The following is a 13,658-nucleotide window of genomic DNA, read 5'->3' on the forward strand; positions in this document are numbered from 1 at the left end:
CTGAGAAAGTGGTGGTTTCACTATCAATGGGAAATGAGGGGAGGAGAAATACTATAAAATAATTAATTGATGTCTGTGGAACTAAGATTACAAAATGATCCTTTGAGTAAAGAAATAGTGAATTGCTGATTTGGTTTAGAGTGCTGGCTCCAGGATTTCACTCAGTGCTTGAAGAAATGTTTTCAGAGTCGATAACCTTTGTTTAAAATTAAACGATAATTTATATTTTGTTACATTATGATATAGTGTAAATAAACGATGCATCTCCTAGAGTTGGATTTGGAAAATGCTGCAGACAAAGCATCTGAAAAAAAAATCTTACTACACTAACATTTGGGTTATATGAGAACATAGTTAGATGCGTAAATGACTAAACAGTCAAGCCCAAAGAGTGATTATATTAAAGGGTTGATGTCAATGGCGATGCCAAGCAGAGGAATACAGGGAATCTGTCCTTGGTTTAACCTGTTTAACCTATTTACTAATGACTTTGAGGAGATAATTGACTGCTTCTTTATCAAACTTGCTAGGAAAGAGAGTTAATTCATTTGATATGAGACCAATCTATATACGTATATTATATATATAGTATGTCTATATATACAAAAGTGTATAAGAGGCTAAGTTCAGACTGAAATAAATAGGCTTAGCTCAACAAAATGAGCATTAGAAAGTACAAATGAATATAGTCAATAATATTGCTATAAGTTTACATAGTGATAGATAATTATTAGAATTAGTGGGGTGATCACATCGTAAGGTATAAAAATGTTGAATTACTATATTGTATACCTTAAACTAATATAACCAATATAAAATTGTATACTAACTATACTTAAATAAAAGAATAAATTTAAAAATGCAAATCAAAGTCTTAACTGGGTACGAAACAGTGATGTATTGTTTTAACAGTAGGAAATATAGAAAACATTTTAGGGTTTGAATTGAGTTTAAACTCCATGAGAATGAATTATACATGCATCAATTTTGTTACACTGAATAAAAAGAAAATGTTGAGAATGATACATCTGGACTCATCAGATGCACTGTGGTATGAATTCAGTTTAGGAAGCTCTTCTTTAAAGAAGGATATTGACAAGCTAACCAGAATATATGCTCGATTGGGATATCTGGTGTTTAAAGTCAAGTCTATTGAGAATAAATAGTTCAAGGAAAATGACTAATAATAATAATAAAAAATAATATTTATTGAACGCTTATCACATGTCAGACTTATTACTACCCCAAACTTGGTAAACGGTTTATCACAATTAATCTCAAAACTCAATTAAATACTGTTGTTATCTCCATTTTACCAATTAGAAAACTGAGGTGTGGAGAGGTTAAGTAGCTTGTCTACATTAGCATGCTGGGAAGACACTGTGACAACTCTTTACATTATTCCTGCTTGCAGTCTGCAGCAGCAAAATAGACTCCACATGCTCAGTTAACTGAGTTCTAATGTCCAATCTTAGTATATCTGATTGGTACAACCTAAATTACATCTGAAACCCCAGCTGCAAGAAAGTTAGAAATGTCACTTTGGCCTTTCTAGTTCTGAAAGAGATGCTAGAAGGTAGTTAGAATAGATGCTCAGCAAGGCATCCACACTATCTAGTACAGGAGAGCAGGTAATGAACATTAATCAGATGCTAAGTGACAGATGCTGTGCCTCTACTTTATGCCAACTAATTTATTTAAACTTAAAAGTCACCACAGTGAGAAAATCATAGAATAAACAAGAGCTACAGAGGCATAGTTTTGCACAATGTAAAGAAGCATTTCTCAAAAATTATAATTGCCAAAAAAATACATCAAAATATTCCTGTGGAGGCGTTGATTTCCTCATCACTGTTGAAGCAGAACCTGTATGACCTCATGGTTGCAGAGAGATTCAAACCCTGGATGAGCTTTTGAACTTGGCCCTTAAGGCTGCTCTCCCAGCCCTCAGAATCTGAGATCTTGCCAAGATGAATAACAGACTCCTGAATGAGTAGATATTATGTAGAAGAGAAATAAAAAGACAAAGAGATCATTCTAAAGACAAAGGCTTGACTGATGACAATTTTCAGTTTTATTGCTTGAAATATAAAAAAGATTTAATCACTTGATATACTACTTAATTTTTTTAACTCTAAAGAATTTTATTCCACTGCAAAAGATATCTCTTGAGCTAATTAATTTACTAATAGGGAGGATTATCTGAAACCTCATGCTTTTCTGTGGAGCGTCTAATTGAATATATATTTACTATAGGTCCTAAAGTATCTACCAGAGCTTGTAAAGACAGAGGAGCTTGTAATATATTTTTATACTCATTTTAGACCAGACAACTTTTGTATTCCTAATCCTGTCACAAATCACTTGCATGTAGTTTTTATATTAAATATTAATTGAAAATAAAGTATTCAAACATTTTTACCGTAATTTACCTAGACTCTTTAAAGCTTAGACATAATTTCTTCATGGCCTCTCCTCAATTTTATAGATCCCATAGTCTTCCTTTTCTTACTTTTCCAATTTCTTATCTGTCTCATCGTATTTCTTACTCTCTTGTCATAAATTTCAAACTTTCCAGCATATGATTCAATTCTAGGACTCAAGAATGCATCTCGTTACACACAATAATATAAATACTTTTTGCATCTAATTCTAGATTCCATGGGAAATAAACTCATATTTACATGAAGCTTTATCTCCATTGCTCTTTGTGATGGTTCTCAAAGTGCAGCCCAGGAACCTCTGGGGATCCCCAAGACCCTTTCAAGGTTCTACAAAGTCATAACTATTTTCATACTAAGACTAAGATGTTATTTGCTTTTTTTCACCCTCATTCTCTTATGAGTATACAATAGAATTTTCAAAGGTTACATAATATTTGATCACTCTGATGTTAACATGTCATGAATGTATTATTGTGATTTTTGAATACATAATTAGTAGTTTTACATGTTCTCATTTTTAATTTCTAAAATAGTAAATTTTGATAGATATAGCCTATGTAAACAAAAGCCTTTTGAGACCCTCAATAAGTTTTAAGAGTTCCTAAAGACCAAAATGATGAAGAACTGCTGCTGTAGAGCAATGCTTTTCAGTGGTGGGAGGGCAGAATTGTCCCCGTGGGCATTTTAGAGATTTGTGGGGAAAGTTAATTACTACAATGATTGGGAGTCTTACTGGTATTTGATGGCAAGGCTTTGGGGATGCTAAATGTCCTACAAAGCATTAGACAATCTTCAATAATGAAAACTGTCCGATGTCCTACATGACTAAATATGAACATTGAAATAGGTTTAAATTCTGTTTTGTGATTATCTGAGCCTAGATTACATCCTGAAATACATATTATTTACACAAGCTTTGCAAATAGTAGCTATTTTACACAGTAAACGCCAAAGACCTTAGGGTTGCCTCCAAGGCACATTATGCTCATGTTCCCCAAATAACTTCTTTGGAATGTCCTCCCATTCTTCCCATTGCTCACTGAGCCCTGTTACCAGGGGCCTCGAGCAGCCAGGCTTTGGACCGGCTCTTCCCTCTGCCTGGAACACTTCTCTCTAGATATCCTCTTGACTACTCCTTCACTTCCTTCAGTTCTTTGCTCAGACCTCACCTTCTAATTGAGGCCTATTCCAACCACCCTAGTTAAATTTATAAACTATGCCCTTTCCCAACTCTTCAAACCCTTTATCCTATTTTATTTTTTCTGTTTTGCATTGACATGCATGACTCTCTAACATTTAGCATAATCTACTTATATTTATTCTCTTTCTCTTCCCTCGCCACTGTAAGTAAACGCCAAGAAACCAGACACATTTCCTTTTTTCAAAATTGATTTTTAGAGAGAGAAGAAGGAGGTGAGAGAGAGAGAAGCATTGATGTAAGAGAAAAAGATTGATTGGCTGCCTCCCAACCCCACAGGGATTGAACCGTAACCTTTTGGTCCATGGGATCAGGCTCCAACCCAGCCACCTGGCCAGGGCCAGAGACCTTTCCCTTTTTGTTTGTATGGCCAGGCACAATAGACACTCAATAAACACTTGTTAAATAAATCAACATATAGTTTTATTATAAACAGCTTTTTATTTTGTCCTTATAATAGCATTAAGGCATTCTATTAAATATTGAAATCATATATGGGTTAGTTTTATTTTATTTCATAATAGTGAGGAGGGCATTACAAAATCTTCATTATGAAAAAGATGTATTAGATCTAGTGGGCCAACAGCCACAACTCTAGGGGGTCAATTTTCCTGCCACAATGAAACCTGCTCATGATTTAGTGAGAAAAGAGAAACCCTATTATTGTTATTCTCTCTCTGAATCAGATCCAGTGGGAACCTAGGAAGAGTATCAGTCAATGTAATTCTACCAATCAGATGTTTAAAATATGTTTAGGTTAGTCAGTTTAAAAAGCTAAAGTTAAAGCCCCCACTCCAGTGATAAGGGGAGGACTGGAAGATGTCTCCAACATACATTGCTTTTTGTTCTGGTGGACCCTATGGAATTTCCTCAACTATAACACTGTTATATGTTATGGTTGAAATTCCGGCTTGTAGAAAGGACAGATAGCAACCTTGATTATAATTTTTTTTTAAATCAAAGTATAGCTATTTCAAACTGTGGCAACTAAAGAAATTAAACTAGAGAGCTTAATTTGTGCAAGATAGGCCCAAAATAAAAGGCCCCCATGGGTATGAATTGTGTTTATAGAGACATGGCAACAAAGAGGTGGCCACTGGGTTCCCCCACCCAACACACACACATTTTTGTAACACATCACATCCTCCAGCAGACTGTGCTACTTGTCAGCAGCAAAATGACCTTGGACAAAGCCCACCACTGATGGATCAGGATTAACTTTCTATTCTGGGAGTAAGACTATCATTCAGTATCTTTTGAGTGACTTTAATGCTCAAACCAGTAGTTTGCACAAACTGAAGTCATTCACTTGCCCATAAAACAGGTAGCAAGCGAGCAGGGGTGGTACAGACTTTCCCACAGTTCTTTATAAATATGTCAGTGTTCTGACCTCAAAGATCAAGGGCGAAACAGTGAGAGAGAATTAGCCAGTCCATGCACCTCATTTAATCCTCAGTGCTGAACTGAAGATTGCCAGAAAGGGTGCCCATTGGAGACATTACTGACATTTGTTTTTATTGTTGCAGAAATGGCTTTTCACTGTAAAAAGAATTTAGGTAATAAAGGATATGCTTTAAAATCTCTTATAGATTTAGTTTTATGCGTTAGGGTTAAAAAAGTCTCTTTCCAATTTTAATTCCCTTCGAAGTCCCCCCCCCATAAAAATCTATAGAAAAAAAATAGCCCTTAGTATTTAACTACATTATGTATAAATGCATCAGTCCTCATAATATTTTAAATACCTTTTGAGTGACTTTATTTTATTTTATAATCTATTTTATAGTAGATATTCAACACACATCTAGATTTTTGCATTATAGAGACCCTATTAAAAGGAAACACAAATAGATTTAAGCTAAATATCTCTGATCACAAATTATTAGTGTTCTTTTTATATAATTGTCTTGCACTTCTAAAATTGCTAGCGATAAAGATATGTGATCACCACAGATTACCAGGGTCATCTCCAGTGGGGAAAAGTCTTCCCTTCCTTTTCCCCTTCCTGTTCTAGAGTTAAAGCATGATGTGCTTCCTTCTCATGGCTGACATTCGTTTTTATTGTTTTTATTGTTCAATTTTTTATTGTTCACTTACCTTTATCTCAGTGCTTACAGCCCTGCATTATAATTGCGTATTTACATGTCGATCATGCCCACTAAATTGTACATGCCTTGAGAGCTGGGCTATGTCTTAGTCATACTTACAATTCTGGGGTGAGAGGAGCAGACACTCAGTAAGTAATTAATGCTTCAAAAGGTATTCCTATGTCTTCCTAGAAAATTGTCAACATGGAAAATTAGCACGTTCCCAAGGACAGCTAAGATTCTCCTCCAGCGGTCATAGCGCCAACGCAGGCAGCCCCCGCCCCTCACCCAGCGTTGCGGCCATTCCTACTCTGCGCCCAAACCGAAATCTCCAGTTTTACGTGCTGCAAAGGGCGGGAATAGGCACTTTTTTGCTACCATGGTGGACGTTAGGGAAGATCCAGTTGGTGCTCACAGGTCTGCTTTAGCCTTATGACAGGAATGAGTGAGATGGAAGCGAGATTATATAATCTGTTCCCATGCACTTAGGCTCTTTAAATAGCTAAATAGTATCAGAAACAAAATACACTTCCATTGTGGGTGCTGCCTTTACTCTTGCACCCCCAGCCATACTGCATTGAACCAAACGTTACAGGGCGTGGCACGTACTCTCTAGAGCTTTGCAGAGTCTAATGCACTTTATAGGCATCAACGCTCCGTCCTGTAGTCAGACTCACTCCTCAGATACTATCAGCAAGCGACGCAGCACAGCACACGGCTAACCGGAGTGATAAAAGGATGAAAGGAAAGAGTAATTAAGGAGATAATGAATGGTTAAGTCCATCACTGATATTTCTATGATTGTTTTCATTTGTTTAAGTGGCACATAATCGGGGCTGCAAAATTTAGGAACTGAAAAGGCAGTCATTTAAAGCATCATTTAGCAAACATTAATTGTGTGTAGCCACTTCTTTAAAATAAAACTACAGTGTATGCTTTTTAGTTGTAAGTTTATAGAACTCAGTATTGTACATTTACTACTATTTTGGTTGAAATTGCTGTTAATATTTATTGCCTTTGAATCATGCAGAAGGATACTTTCTAAATTAGTCAAAAATAACACACTGTGTAATGACCTGATCTTGGCATTCATTACAGATACCTGTAAAAAGATAATTTTTATATGGAAAAGATAAATAGAAATTAATTTAAAATTGCCTGCTTTTCCTCTTTGTTGGATTTTAGATATCCAGTCTATGGACTTTGTTGAATACATCTTGACCTTGGGGAAAAAACGCAGGCCTGGCTAAGCTCAATGAATTGTTTTTTATCTCCAAATAATAGCATCAGGCATAATAGGTTGTTCAATATTGACATCTCTAAATCCTATTAATTTTACCTTCAAAATATATCCAGAATCTAACTACTTTCTACCACCTGGATTACTGCAATAGCCTCCTGACACTTCTCCCTAACTCTTTGATTGCCCTCTCTTACCTATTCTCCAAATAGCTGTCATCAGATAACATTGAATGTCAGCTCAGTTCTTTCCAAAAGCTTCCCCTTCCACTTAGAGTGATAAACACATCCTACAGAGGCCTGCCAACCTCCGTGCACTTCTGACTATGGCATCCATCGCTCTCCCCACCTCAGTCCATTCCTCCAGTCACACTGGCCTCCTGGATATTCCTAGAAACATCAGACACAGTCACCTCTCTGACCTTTCCATGACCTGTTCCTCCAGGTAACCCAAGGCTCACTCCCTGCCTCCTTCATTCCTTCGCCCACATCACTTTGTCTATGAGACCTTCTTTGGCAGCCCCTTTATTAAAAATTGAATGTACATACCAGCACTCCACATCACCCTTCCCATTTTTATTTTTCTCCATAGTACTTACCACTTTCTAAAGCACTCTAAAATGTTATTCATTATCTGCCTTTTTTCTCAATGTAAATTCCATTAATTCAGTGTTATTTTTTAATTGTTTTATGCACTTATATCTCCTCAACACATAGAATACTGCCTGATACATGATAAGGAATAAGTATTTGTTGAATGAATGAATCTATGATAATAATTACTAAGATACTTCATAGTTATTGGGAAAGGTCTTGCCTCGTGACTTTCATTTAAATATATTTCATTGATGGGAACATGGACCATATGGATAGATCAAGGGCTCTGAAGGTCAGATAGATCTGGGTTTAAATAACAGCTCCACTATTTACAACCTATGACCTGCTGAGTTACAGAATCTGCTAGCCTCAGTTTCCTAGTGTGTAAAATTGGGACAGTAAAAGTTCCTTTCTCATAGAGTAGTCATAAAATCTTCAAGCAAATGAACATAAAATATAATGTTGGGCTTATAATAATATACAACTCAGTAAATGTTTGCAATTATTATAATAAATATTATAATTGCCCTTTATTTGTTATATTTTGTAAAATATTTTACAAATATTTACTTTTTACTAGGAGATTTAACTTAAGATGTGAATTGTTTTCTGTTATTTTTGTACTTTAAAGCACATTTTGATGGTTTAAATATTTCTGCTTGAAAAGGCATTACTTAAAGCTCTTATTTATTGATGTCCTGCTAGTGTGCCAGACATTCTGCTAGTTGAATTATCTATGCAAATAGCTATTACTGTCACTACTTTCTACAGAAGGGAACAGGCCCAGAATCATGGAGTGAGTGTTCAATCCCAGTTTGCACAGCCTCTGAAATTTAGGCCTTTCCCCCCAGACCACTGGCCTCTCACTTTGAACTTCAGTGCCTTGCCCAGCACTTTTGGAAGTACATGGAGTATTTGAGGATTTGAAAGGTGTGGTGTAGCTCAAGTGAGGGGCTGAAAAGATCTTGAGATTGAAGATGAGGCTGAAAGACTATATCCCATGCCATACAATGTAGGTTTTAACCTATGGGCTCTGGGAAGACATCAAGGTATTAAATTTGAGAATCAGGCTTCTGAGAAGTACAAAATGGCAGAATTGTCAAGGATTGTTCATGTCACTGACCACAGTTCAGCCTTTAATAAGACTGCAAGCACACTGAGAATAATGGATTTTGGATTGGGGAAAATTGGTATAAATTAAACCCATGTTAAATAGGAGTTTGGTCTGTCTTAGGCAAAGACTCTTCTTTAAAAAAATTAAGTACCATTACATTCCACACAGTGTCTAATAAAGTGTTCTCTTAAAAATTATATTATTTACCCATTTCAAGTTATAAGTTCAAATAGGACAATGTTTTGACAACGATGTTAAGCCACTGGAATTTAGAATAGCAAAATGACTGAGAAGTGGCTTCAGAGGGTGCTCAAACTGTTATTTTGGTCTCTAATACTTTAACACCTTTATTCCAATAGAAAAGAGTGACTGAGAGAGTTAAGTAATGTGATGATAAATGACTAATATTGTTTTTCCCTAGGAATGGTCAACTAAGAAAATGTGAACAGGCACTGCCTCATGGGCATAGGCTTTGATAAATGTATTGGTTTCTTAAGATATGGGGAGTGTTAAACATAAGAATGGATTTTGTTTCTTTAGGATCTTTCAGCCAATCACTGACTCCAGATCTCTTTTTGTCAGCAAATAAAAATACAGTAACAAAAAAAGGTGGTGATTTAAGGGACTTTCCATGGGGTAAATTAAAAGAATTGGAGACTTTGTACACAATTGAATATAATTCCTGGGGAGCGGAATCAAATAAAGATTTTCATCCACTGCTTGTAGATGTTTAAAGTACACCCCCCACCCCTGCCCATACCTATTGGTCTCTGGAGTTAGTTCTTGTGTTTTGCTTTTGAAGAGGTGGTACAGTTTTGAACAAATCTATTTCACATTGGTGATCACTTGAGGGGAAGTAAAACCAAGTCAGTTGAAACAGAATAGTAACTGAAGTAAAGCAAATGAAAATGGGGAAACAAGAATACCAAAAAGTGCTATCTTTATATAGTCTTCCCCCCCCCTGCATTAAGATTAATATGAATGTATGAGAAAAATTAAAAGGAGATCCAAGAAAGAGTATGGGAGTTACACTTGTCTTTTAAGTATGTGCTTCCCAAGTTAATCATTTAATCTAAAGTCTTGTCTAAAGTGAAGTAGTTACTCTTTTGACAAGGAATTCTATCATAAATATGGCTTTAATGTTCTTCTCGTTGTTATAGTAGATATGTTTTATCTCTCCAACACTTTTATAAACTATTTGAGGTTGTGGTTTATCTTCTCTGTTCTTTTGTTTATACCATAGTATCCAGCACAAAGCTAAGTGGAAAGGAGATACTTAATATGAGCCTTAAAAATAAGTAAGGTTTTGAGAACTGTTTGAATGGAATTTTTATGCTTATATGTGAAGTATATGGGAGAAAATAAAGTTGTTCATGTGGCAAATAAAACTTATTACAATGTGTTCTAATGAACAAAAGATTCTTTTTCGAATACTGTTTTCCATGGTGTGTGAGTTATAAGTGAGGATGGTAGCAGGTAGGGCAAGGGCAATGAAGGTGGGGAATAAAGATAACACACATCCTAAGCCACAGGTAAAATTCATACCAGACCTAGAAGACTCTCAGTCCTCTATTCTTTATTGAAAATTACTCCCAAGACCAAAAATTGAGAAGACTACCATAATGTTAAAGTATGCAATTATCCTGGGGTATATGAGGCCACTGAACTAACACACGCATGTTAAATCTCTTTTTTAATATAAAATTAATAAATTAAATTAAAGGTGAGTCAAAGTTTGTACAGCTCATTTTAAGAATTACAATATGGAAAGTAAATACACTGCTGTGTAGGAATACATAGCTTATCTGTCACTGATAGCTAATGAATTCTTTCCTATTAAAATTTAATTGAAAATCTTCAATGATATTTAAGCTTTCACAGAAGTGCAAACTACTGTGACTACAATTCACAATGCATTTAAAACAATTATTCTTTATCATTAAAGTTAATAATATTCACATTAACCTCTTATGTAGTCTAAATCAATATTGTAGTTTAAAATATATGACCTCTGGACAGCTTTGTCCAAATATTGATTTCATTGTCATTTGTATAAGGTATCAAACAAATTACATGCTGCAGTAATATCATTAATGCTGCCCCCATAGAGCCTCTGACTTTATGGGTTCTTATAATACAGGACGTGACATTACAAAATATTGAGGACATCACAAAATGTAATTGCTGAATGGACGAGATTTGACTGGAAAAACAGAGTTGCTGTAAACAGATAACTTCCAAAACCTTTACTCTCAGTGGACAAAAAAATAAAATAAAAATACTGCTCTTTAACATGTAGACTGATTGTTGAGGTTAAGTTTCAAATGACAGAATTTTTTCTGCCTCAGATGGCCTAATTTGCCTTTTTGTGATGCCTCAGATATTTCAGAAGAGAATCTTAAGTCAGATTAAAATGTCGTAATTCTGCAATATAAGAGTTTTCCCAATATCAACTTGTTTAGGAATGTCCGTTACAAGTTACTAGTTAGTCAGATGAGTTGGAAAATATATGGATAAAAACAAAGGGACTGAACCTTTCAAACTGTCACTATAGGAATAAATAAAAACTGTTAGGGATGGATATGCATTACATTCTCCCTCATAATTAGCTGTTATATTATTATTTTGTCAAAAATTACAAGTTGAAATATTGGCTATATAATTTCTTTTCCTTTTTTAAAATTTTCTGGCTCTAAATTTCAATAAATCACAATGATTAACATCATCCAGTTATAGCTAACTCTCTATTTTGATGTTTTAAATTTTTTTTAATTGTGCTCCACTTTTTGTTTTCTATAACATTGTTTTTAAAAAGAGATGTTGTCGTGATTATGCCACTCTGAACTGTGGGTGCTGTTTATACTAAAAAGGTTCCCCCCGACTCTCTTGTAGGTAAAAGTGACCCTTTCTGCGTAGTTGAACTGAACAATGATAGACTGCTAACACATACCGTCTACAAAAATCTCAATCCTGAATGGAACAAAGTCTTCACATTGTAAGTAGTCATTACCTTGAGCTCATTTCAAAAATGGTGCTAAATGATATTTACTTTTGAGATTTTTGTGTGTGCGTTTATTCTTAACTGGCTAAGAGCTCAGTGCACCCGAGCTGCCTTGGTTAGCAACAGTGAATATCACAGTCGCATCACCTTCCTGACGGTGAGACCTGGGGAACGGGTATATGCCGTTTCTCTCTGTTTTCACAGATGTTTTTTTAAACTGTGCTTTCTATATGATTTGCCTAAGGATTTTGCTCACATTAAATAAATTGCCACGCTGCTTCTTCCTTTTCTGCTTCCCATGGACATTCTCCCCGATCGCACTGACACCAAATAGGACAAAGCTCTGTTTGTTCCATCGCTCAAACCAGCAAGCAATCGGCCTCCAGTTCGGCAGATGCTTTAGTTTTGGTTTGCTGCACTTTAGCACAATAAGAATATTAAGTATTGTCCTAGGGACCAAAACACCCTATGAGTTGGTTTTCCTTTTGTTTTAAAAAGTTTATAAACCATTTTGATCATGCACTATAAATGCTGCCAGTGCTACACTATAGTATCCCTGAAGTTCATTGTTTTATTTTGGTGTGTTTTTTTTTTTTTTTTTTAAACTGGGCTTTAGTAACGAACTCTGAACAAAGGAAAACTCCAAACAGAAGTGCTTCTTACAAGTTTTCTAACAGTTTTTTTGTTTTTTTTTGTATTTGAAAAACTACTAAATTCCTTACTAATTTCTTATAATGTCTCTGCTTAAGAGCCAGTAACTAATCAAATTCAATTATCTGACCAATTTATCTTTAAGGAATTCCACATTTTTATAAAAGATGAAAGCCCTGGTCGGGAGACTTGCAGTCCTAAGAAGGTTGTGGAGAGTGTTTTTCTCTGGAATGCATAATTGAATGAATAGGTTTGATTATTATCAAAGCCATTAATTGATTGTGCCCCGATAAAGCCTTTTCTCACACGTGGTTGCAGTCTTTCAGTAACGAATATATTCATTTTTGTCTTCTCTTAATTCATGTTTTCTCAGTAAACAGTTTGATCAAAGAATAAATGCTGTCAACAATTGGGGCTTATTTTTCCAGAAACAAAAATATGAAGAGCTTGCACGATTGTTTATTAACATATGTTGTCTTTGGAACATAATGGAACACTACTTAATTTCTAAATCCTAGGGTGGTACAGTAGCTATCAGTGTTACATTTTCTCCATTCTATTTTCTGTGTTAGTTAATTTTTACGATAAATCCAACAGAAAGAACTCAATGTTTCATGAGAGCGGTAAACAAAAAGATGTCCTATTATAATAAAAAACAGAATTATATTAAGTATATTATGACTCTTGCTAATATCAAACCTGGTGTTGTTTTATGTGGGGTAATAGGAAGGTAGAAATTATTGTGATAATGAGGAGAAGGAAAAGCCTAAAAAATATCAGTGCCACTTTTTGGTGGTTTGGTTTTTTTATAATAATTTATTCTGTGCCCATCCAGATGGAAAATTATATTTCATTAAAAAATTATAACTTGAAATTATGATGGTGTTCAAAGTTCCAGATAATAGAACCATCCCTGTAGTCTACTAAGGTGCATTGTGGGAAATTCTGTCAGATACCAAGCTACCTTGTGTTTGTGTGTATGCAAATAGCATACGTAAAAACACATCCACACAAAATCAGTTGGAGCTATCTAAATTTCCAAAAGCATTTTAATTTTTGTTCTCCACTGATGAAGTCTTTTTTTTATGTATGTTTATTATGCAGCAACATTAAAGATATCCATTCAGTTCTTGAAGTGACAGTTTATGATGAAGATCGGGATCGAAGTGCTGACTTTCTGGGCAAAGTTGCTATACCATTGCTATCTGTAAGTTTTATTCACCTGACACCCTGCCCTGGGTTGCTTTTGCTCAAGGAGAAAAAAAAAACCACCTCAGCTCTATATCTGTCATTTCTCAACCAAGGTCTGTAATAAGAACACTAAAAATTT

The 13,658-nt window shown here is 35.1% G+C and overlaps 1 protein-coding gene across 9 annotated transcripts in view; it reads left to right on the forward strand.

Annotated features, from left to right (window-relative positions):
• MCTP1 (multiple C2 and transmembrane domain containing 1) overlaps window positions 1–13,658 on the forward strand; it is a gene marked incomplete at both ends in the record, with an annotated part of 426,668 nt that overhangs the window by 264,327 nt on the left and 148,683 nt on the right. For all 9 annotated transcript variants that reach the window (XM_081131855.1, XM_081131856.1, XM_081131857.1 and 6 more), the window contains 2 exons: window positions 11,569–11,671; window positions 13,433–13,535. In XM_081131855.1, coding sequence (XP_080987981.1) covers window positions 11,569–11,671; window positions 13,433–13,535 — 206 coding nt within the window. The remainder of the gene's footprint in view (window positions 1–11,568; window positions 11,672–13,432; window positions 13,536–13,658) is intronic.

Source organism: Miniopterus schreibersii (genome assembly GCF_964146895.1).
Source record: "Miniopterus schreibersii genome assembly, chromosome: 3".
Taxonomy (NCBI): domain Eukaryota; kingdom Metazoa; phylum Chordata; class Mammalia; order Chiroptera; family Miniopteridae; genus Miniopterus; species Miniopterus schreibersii.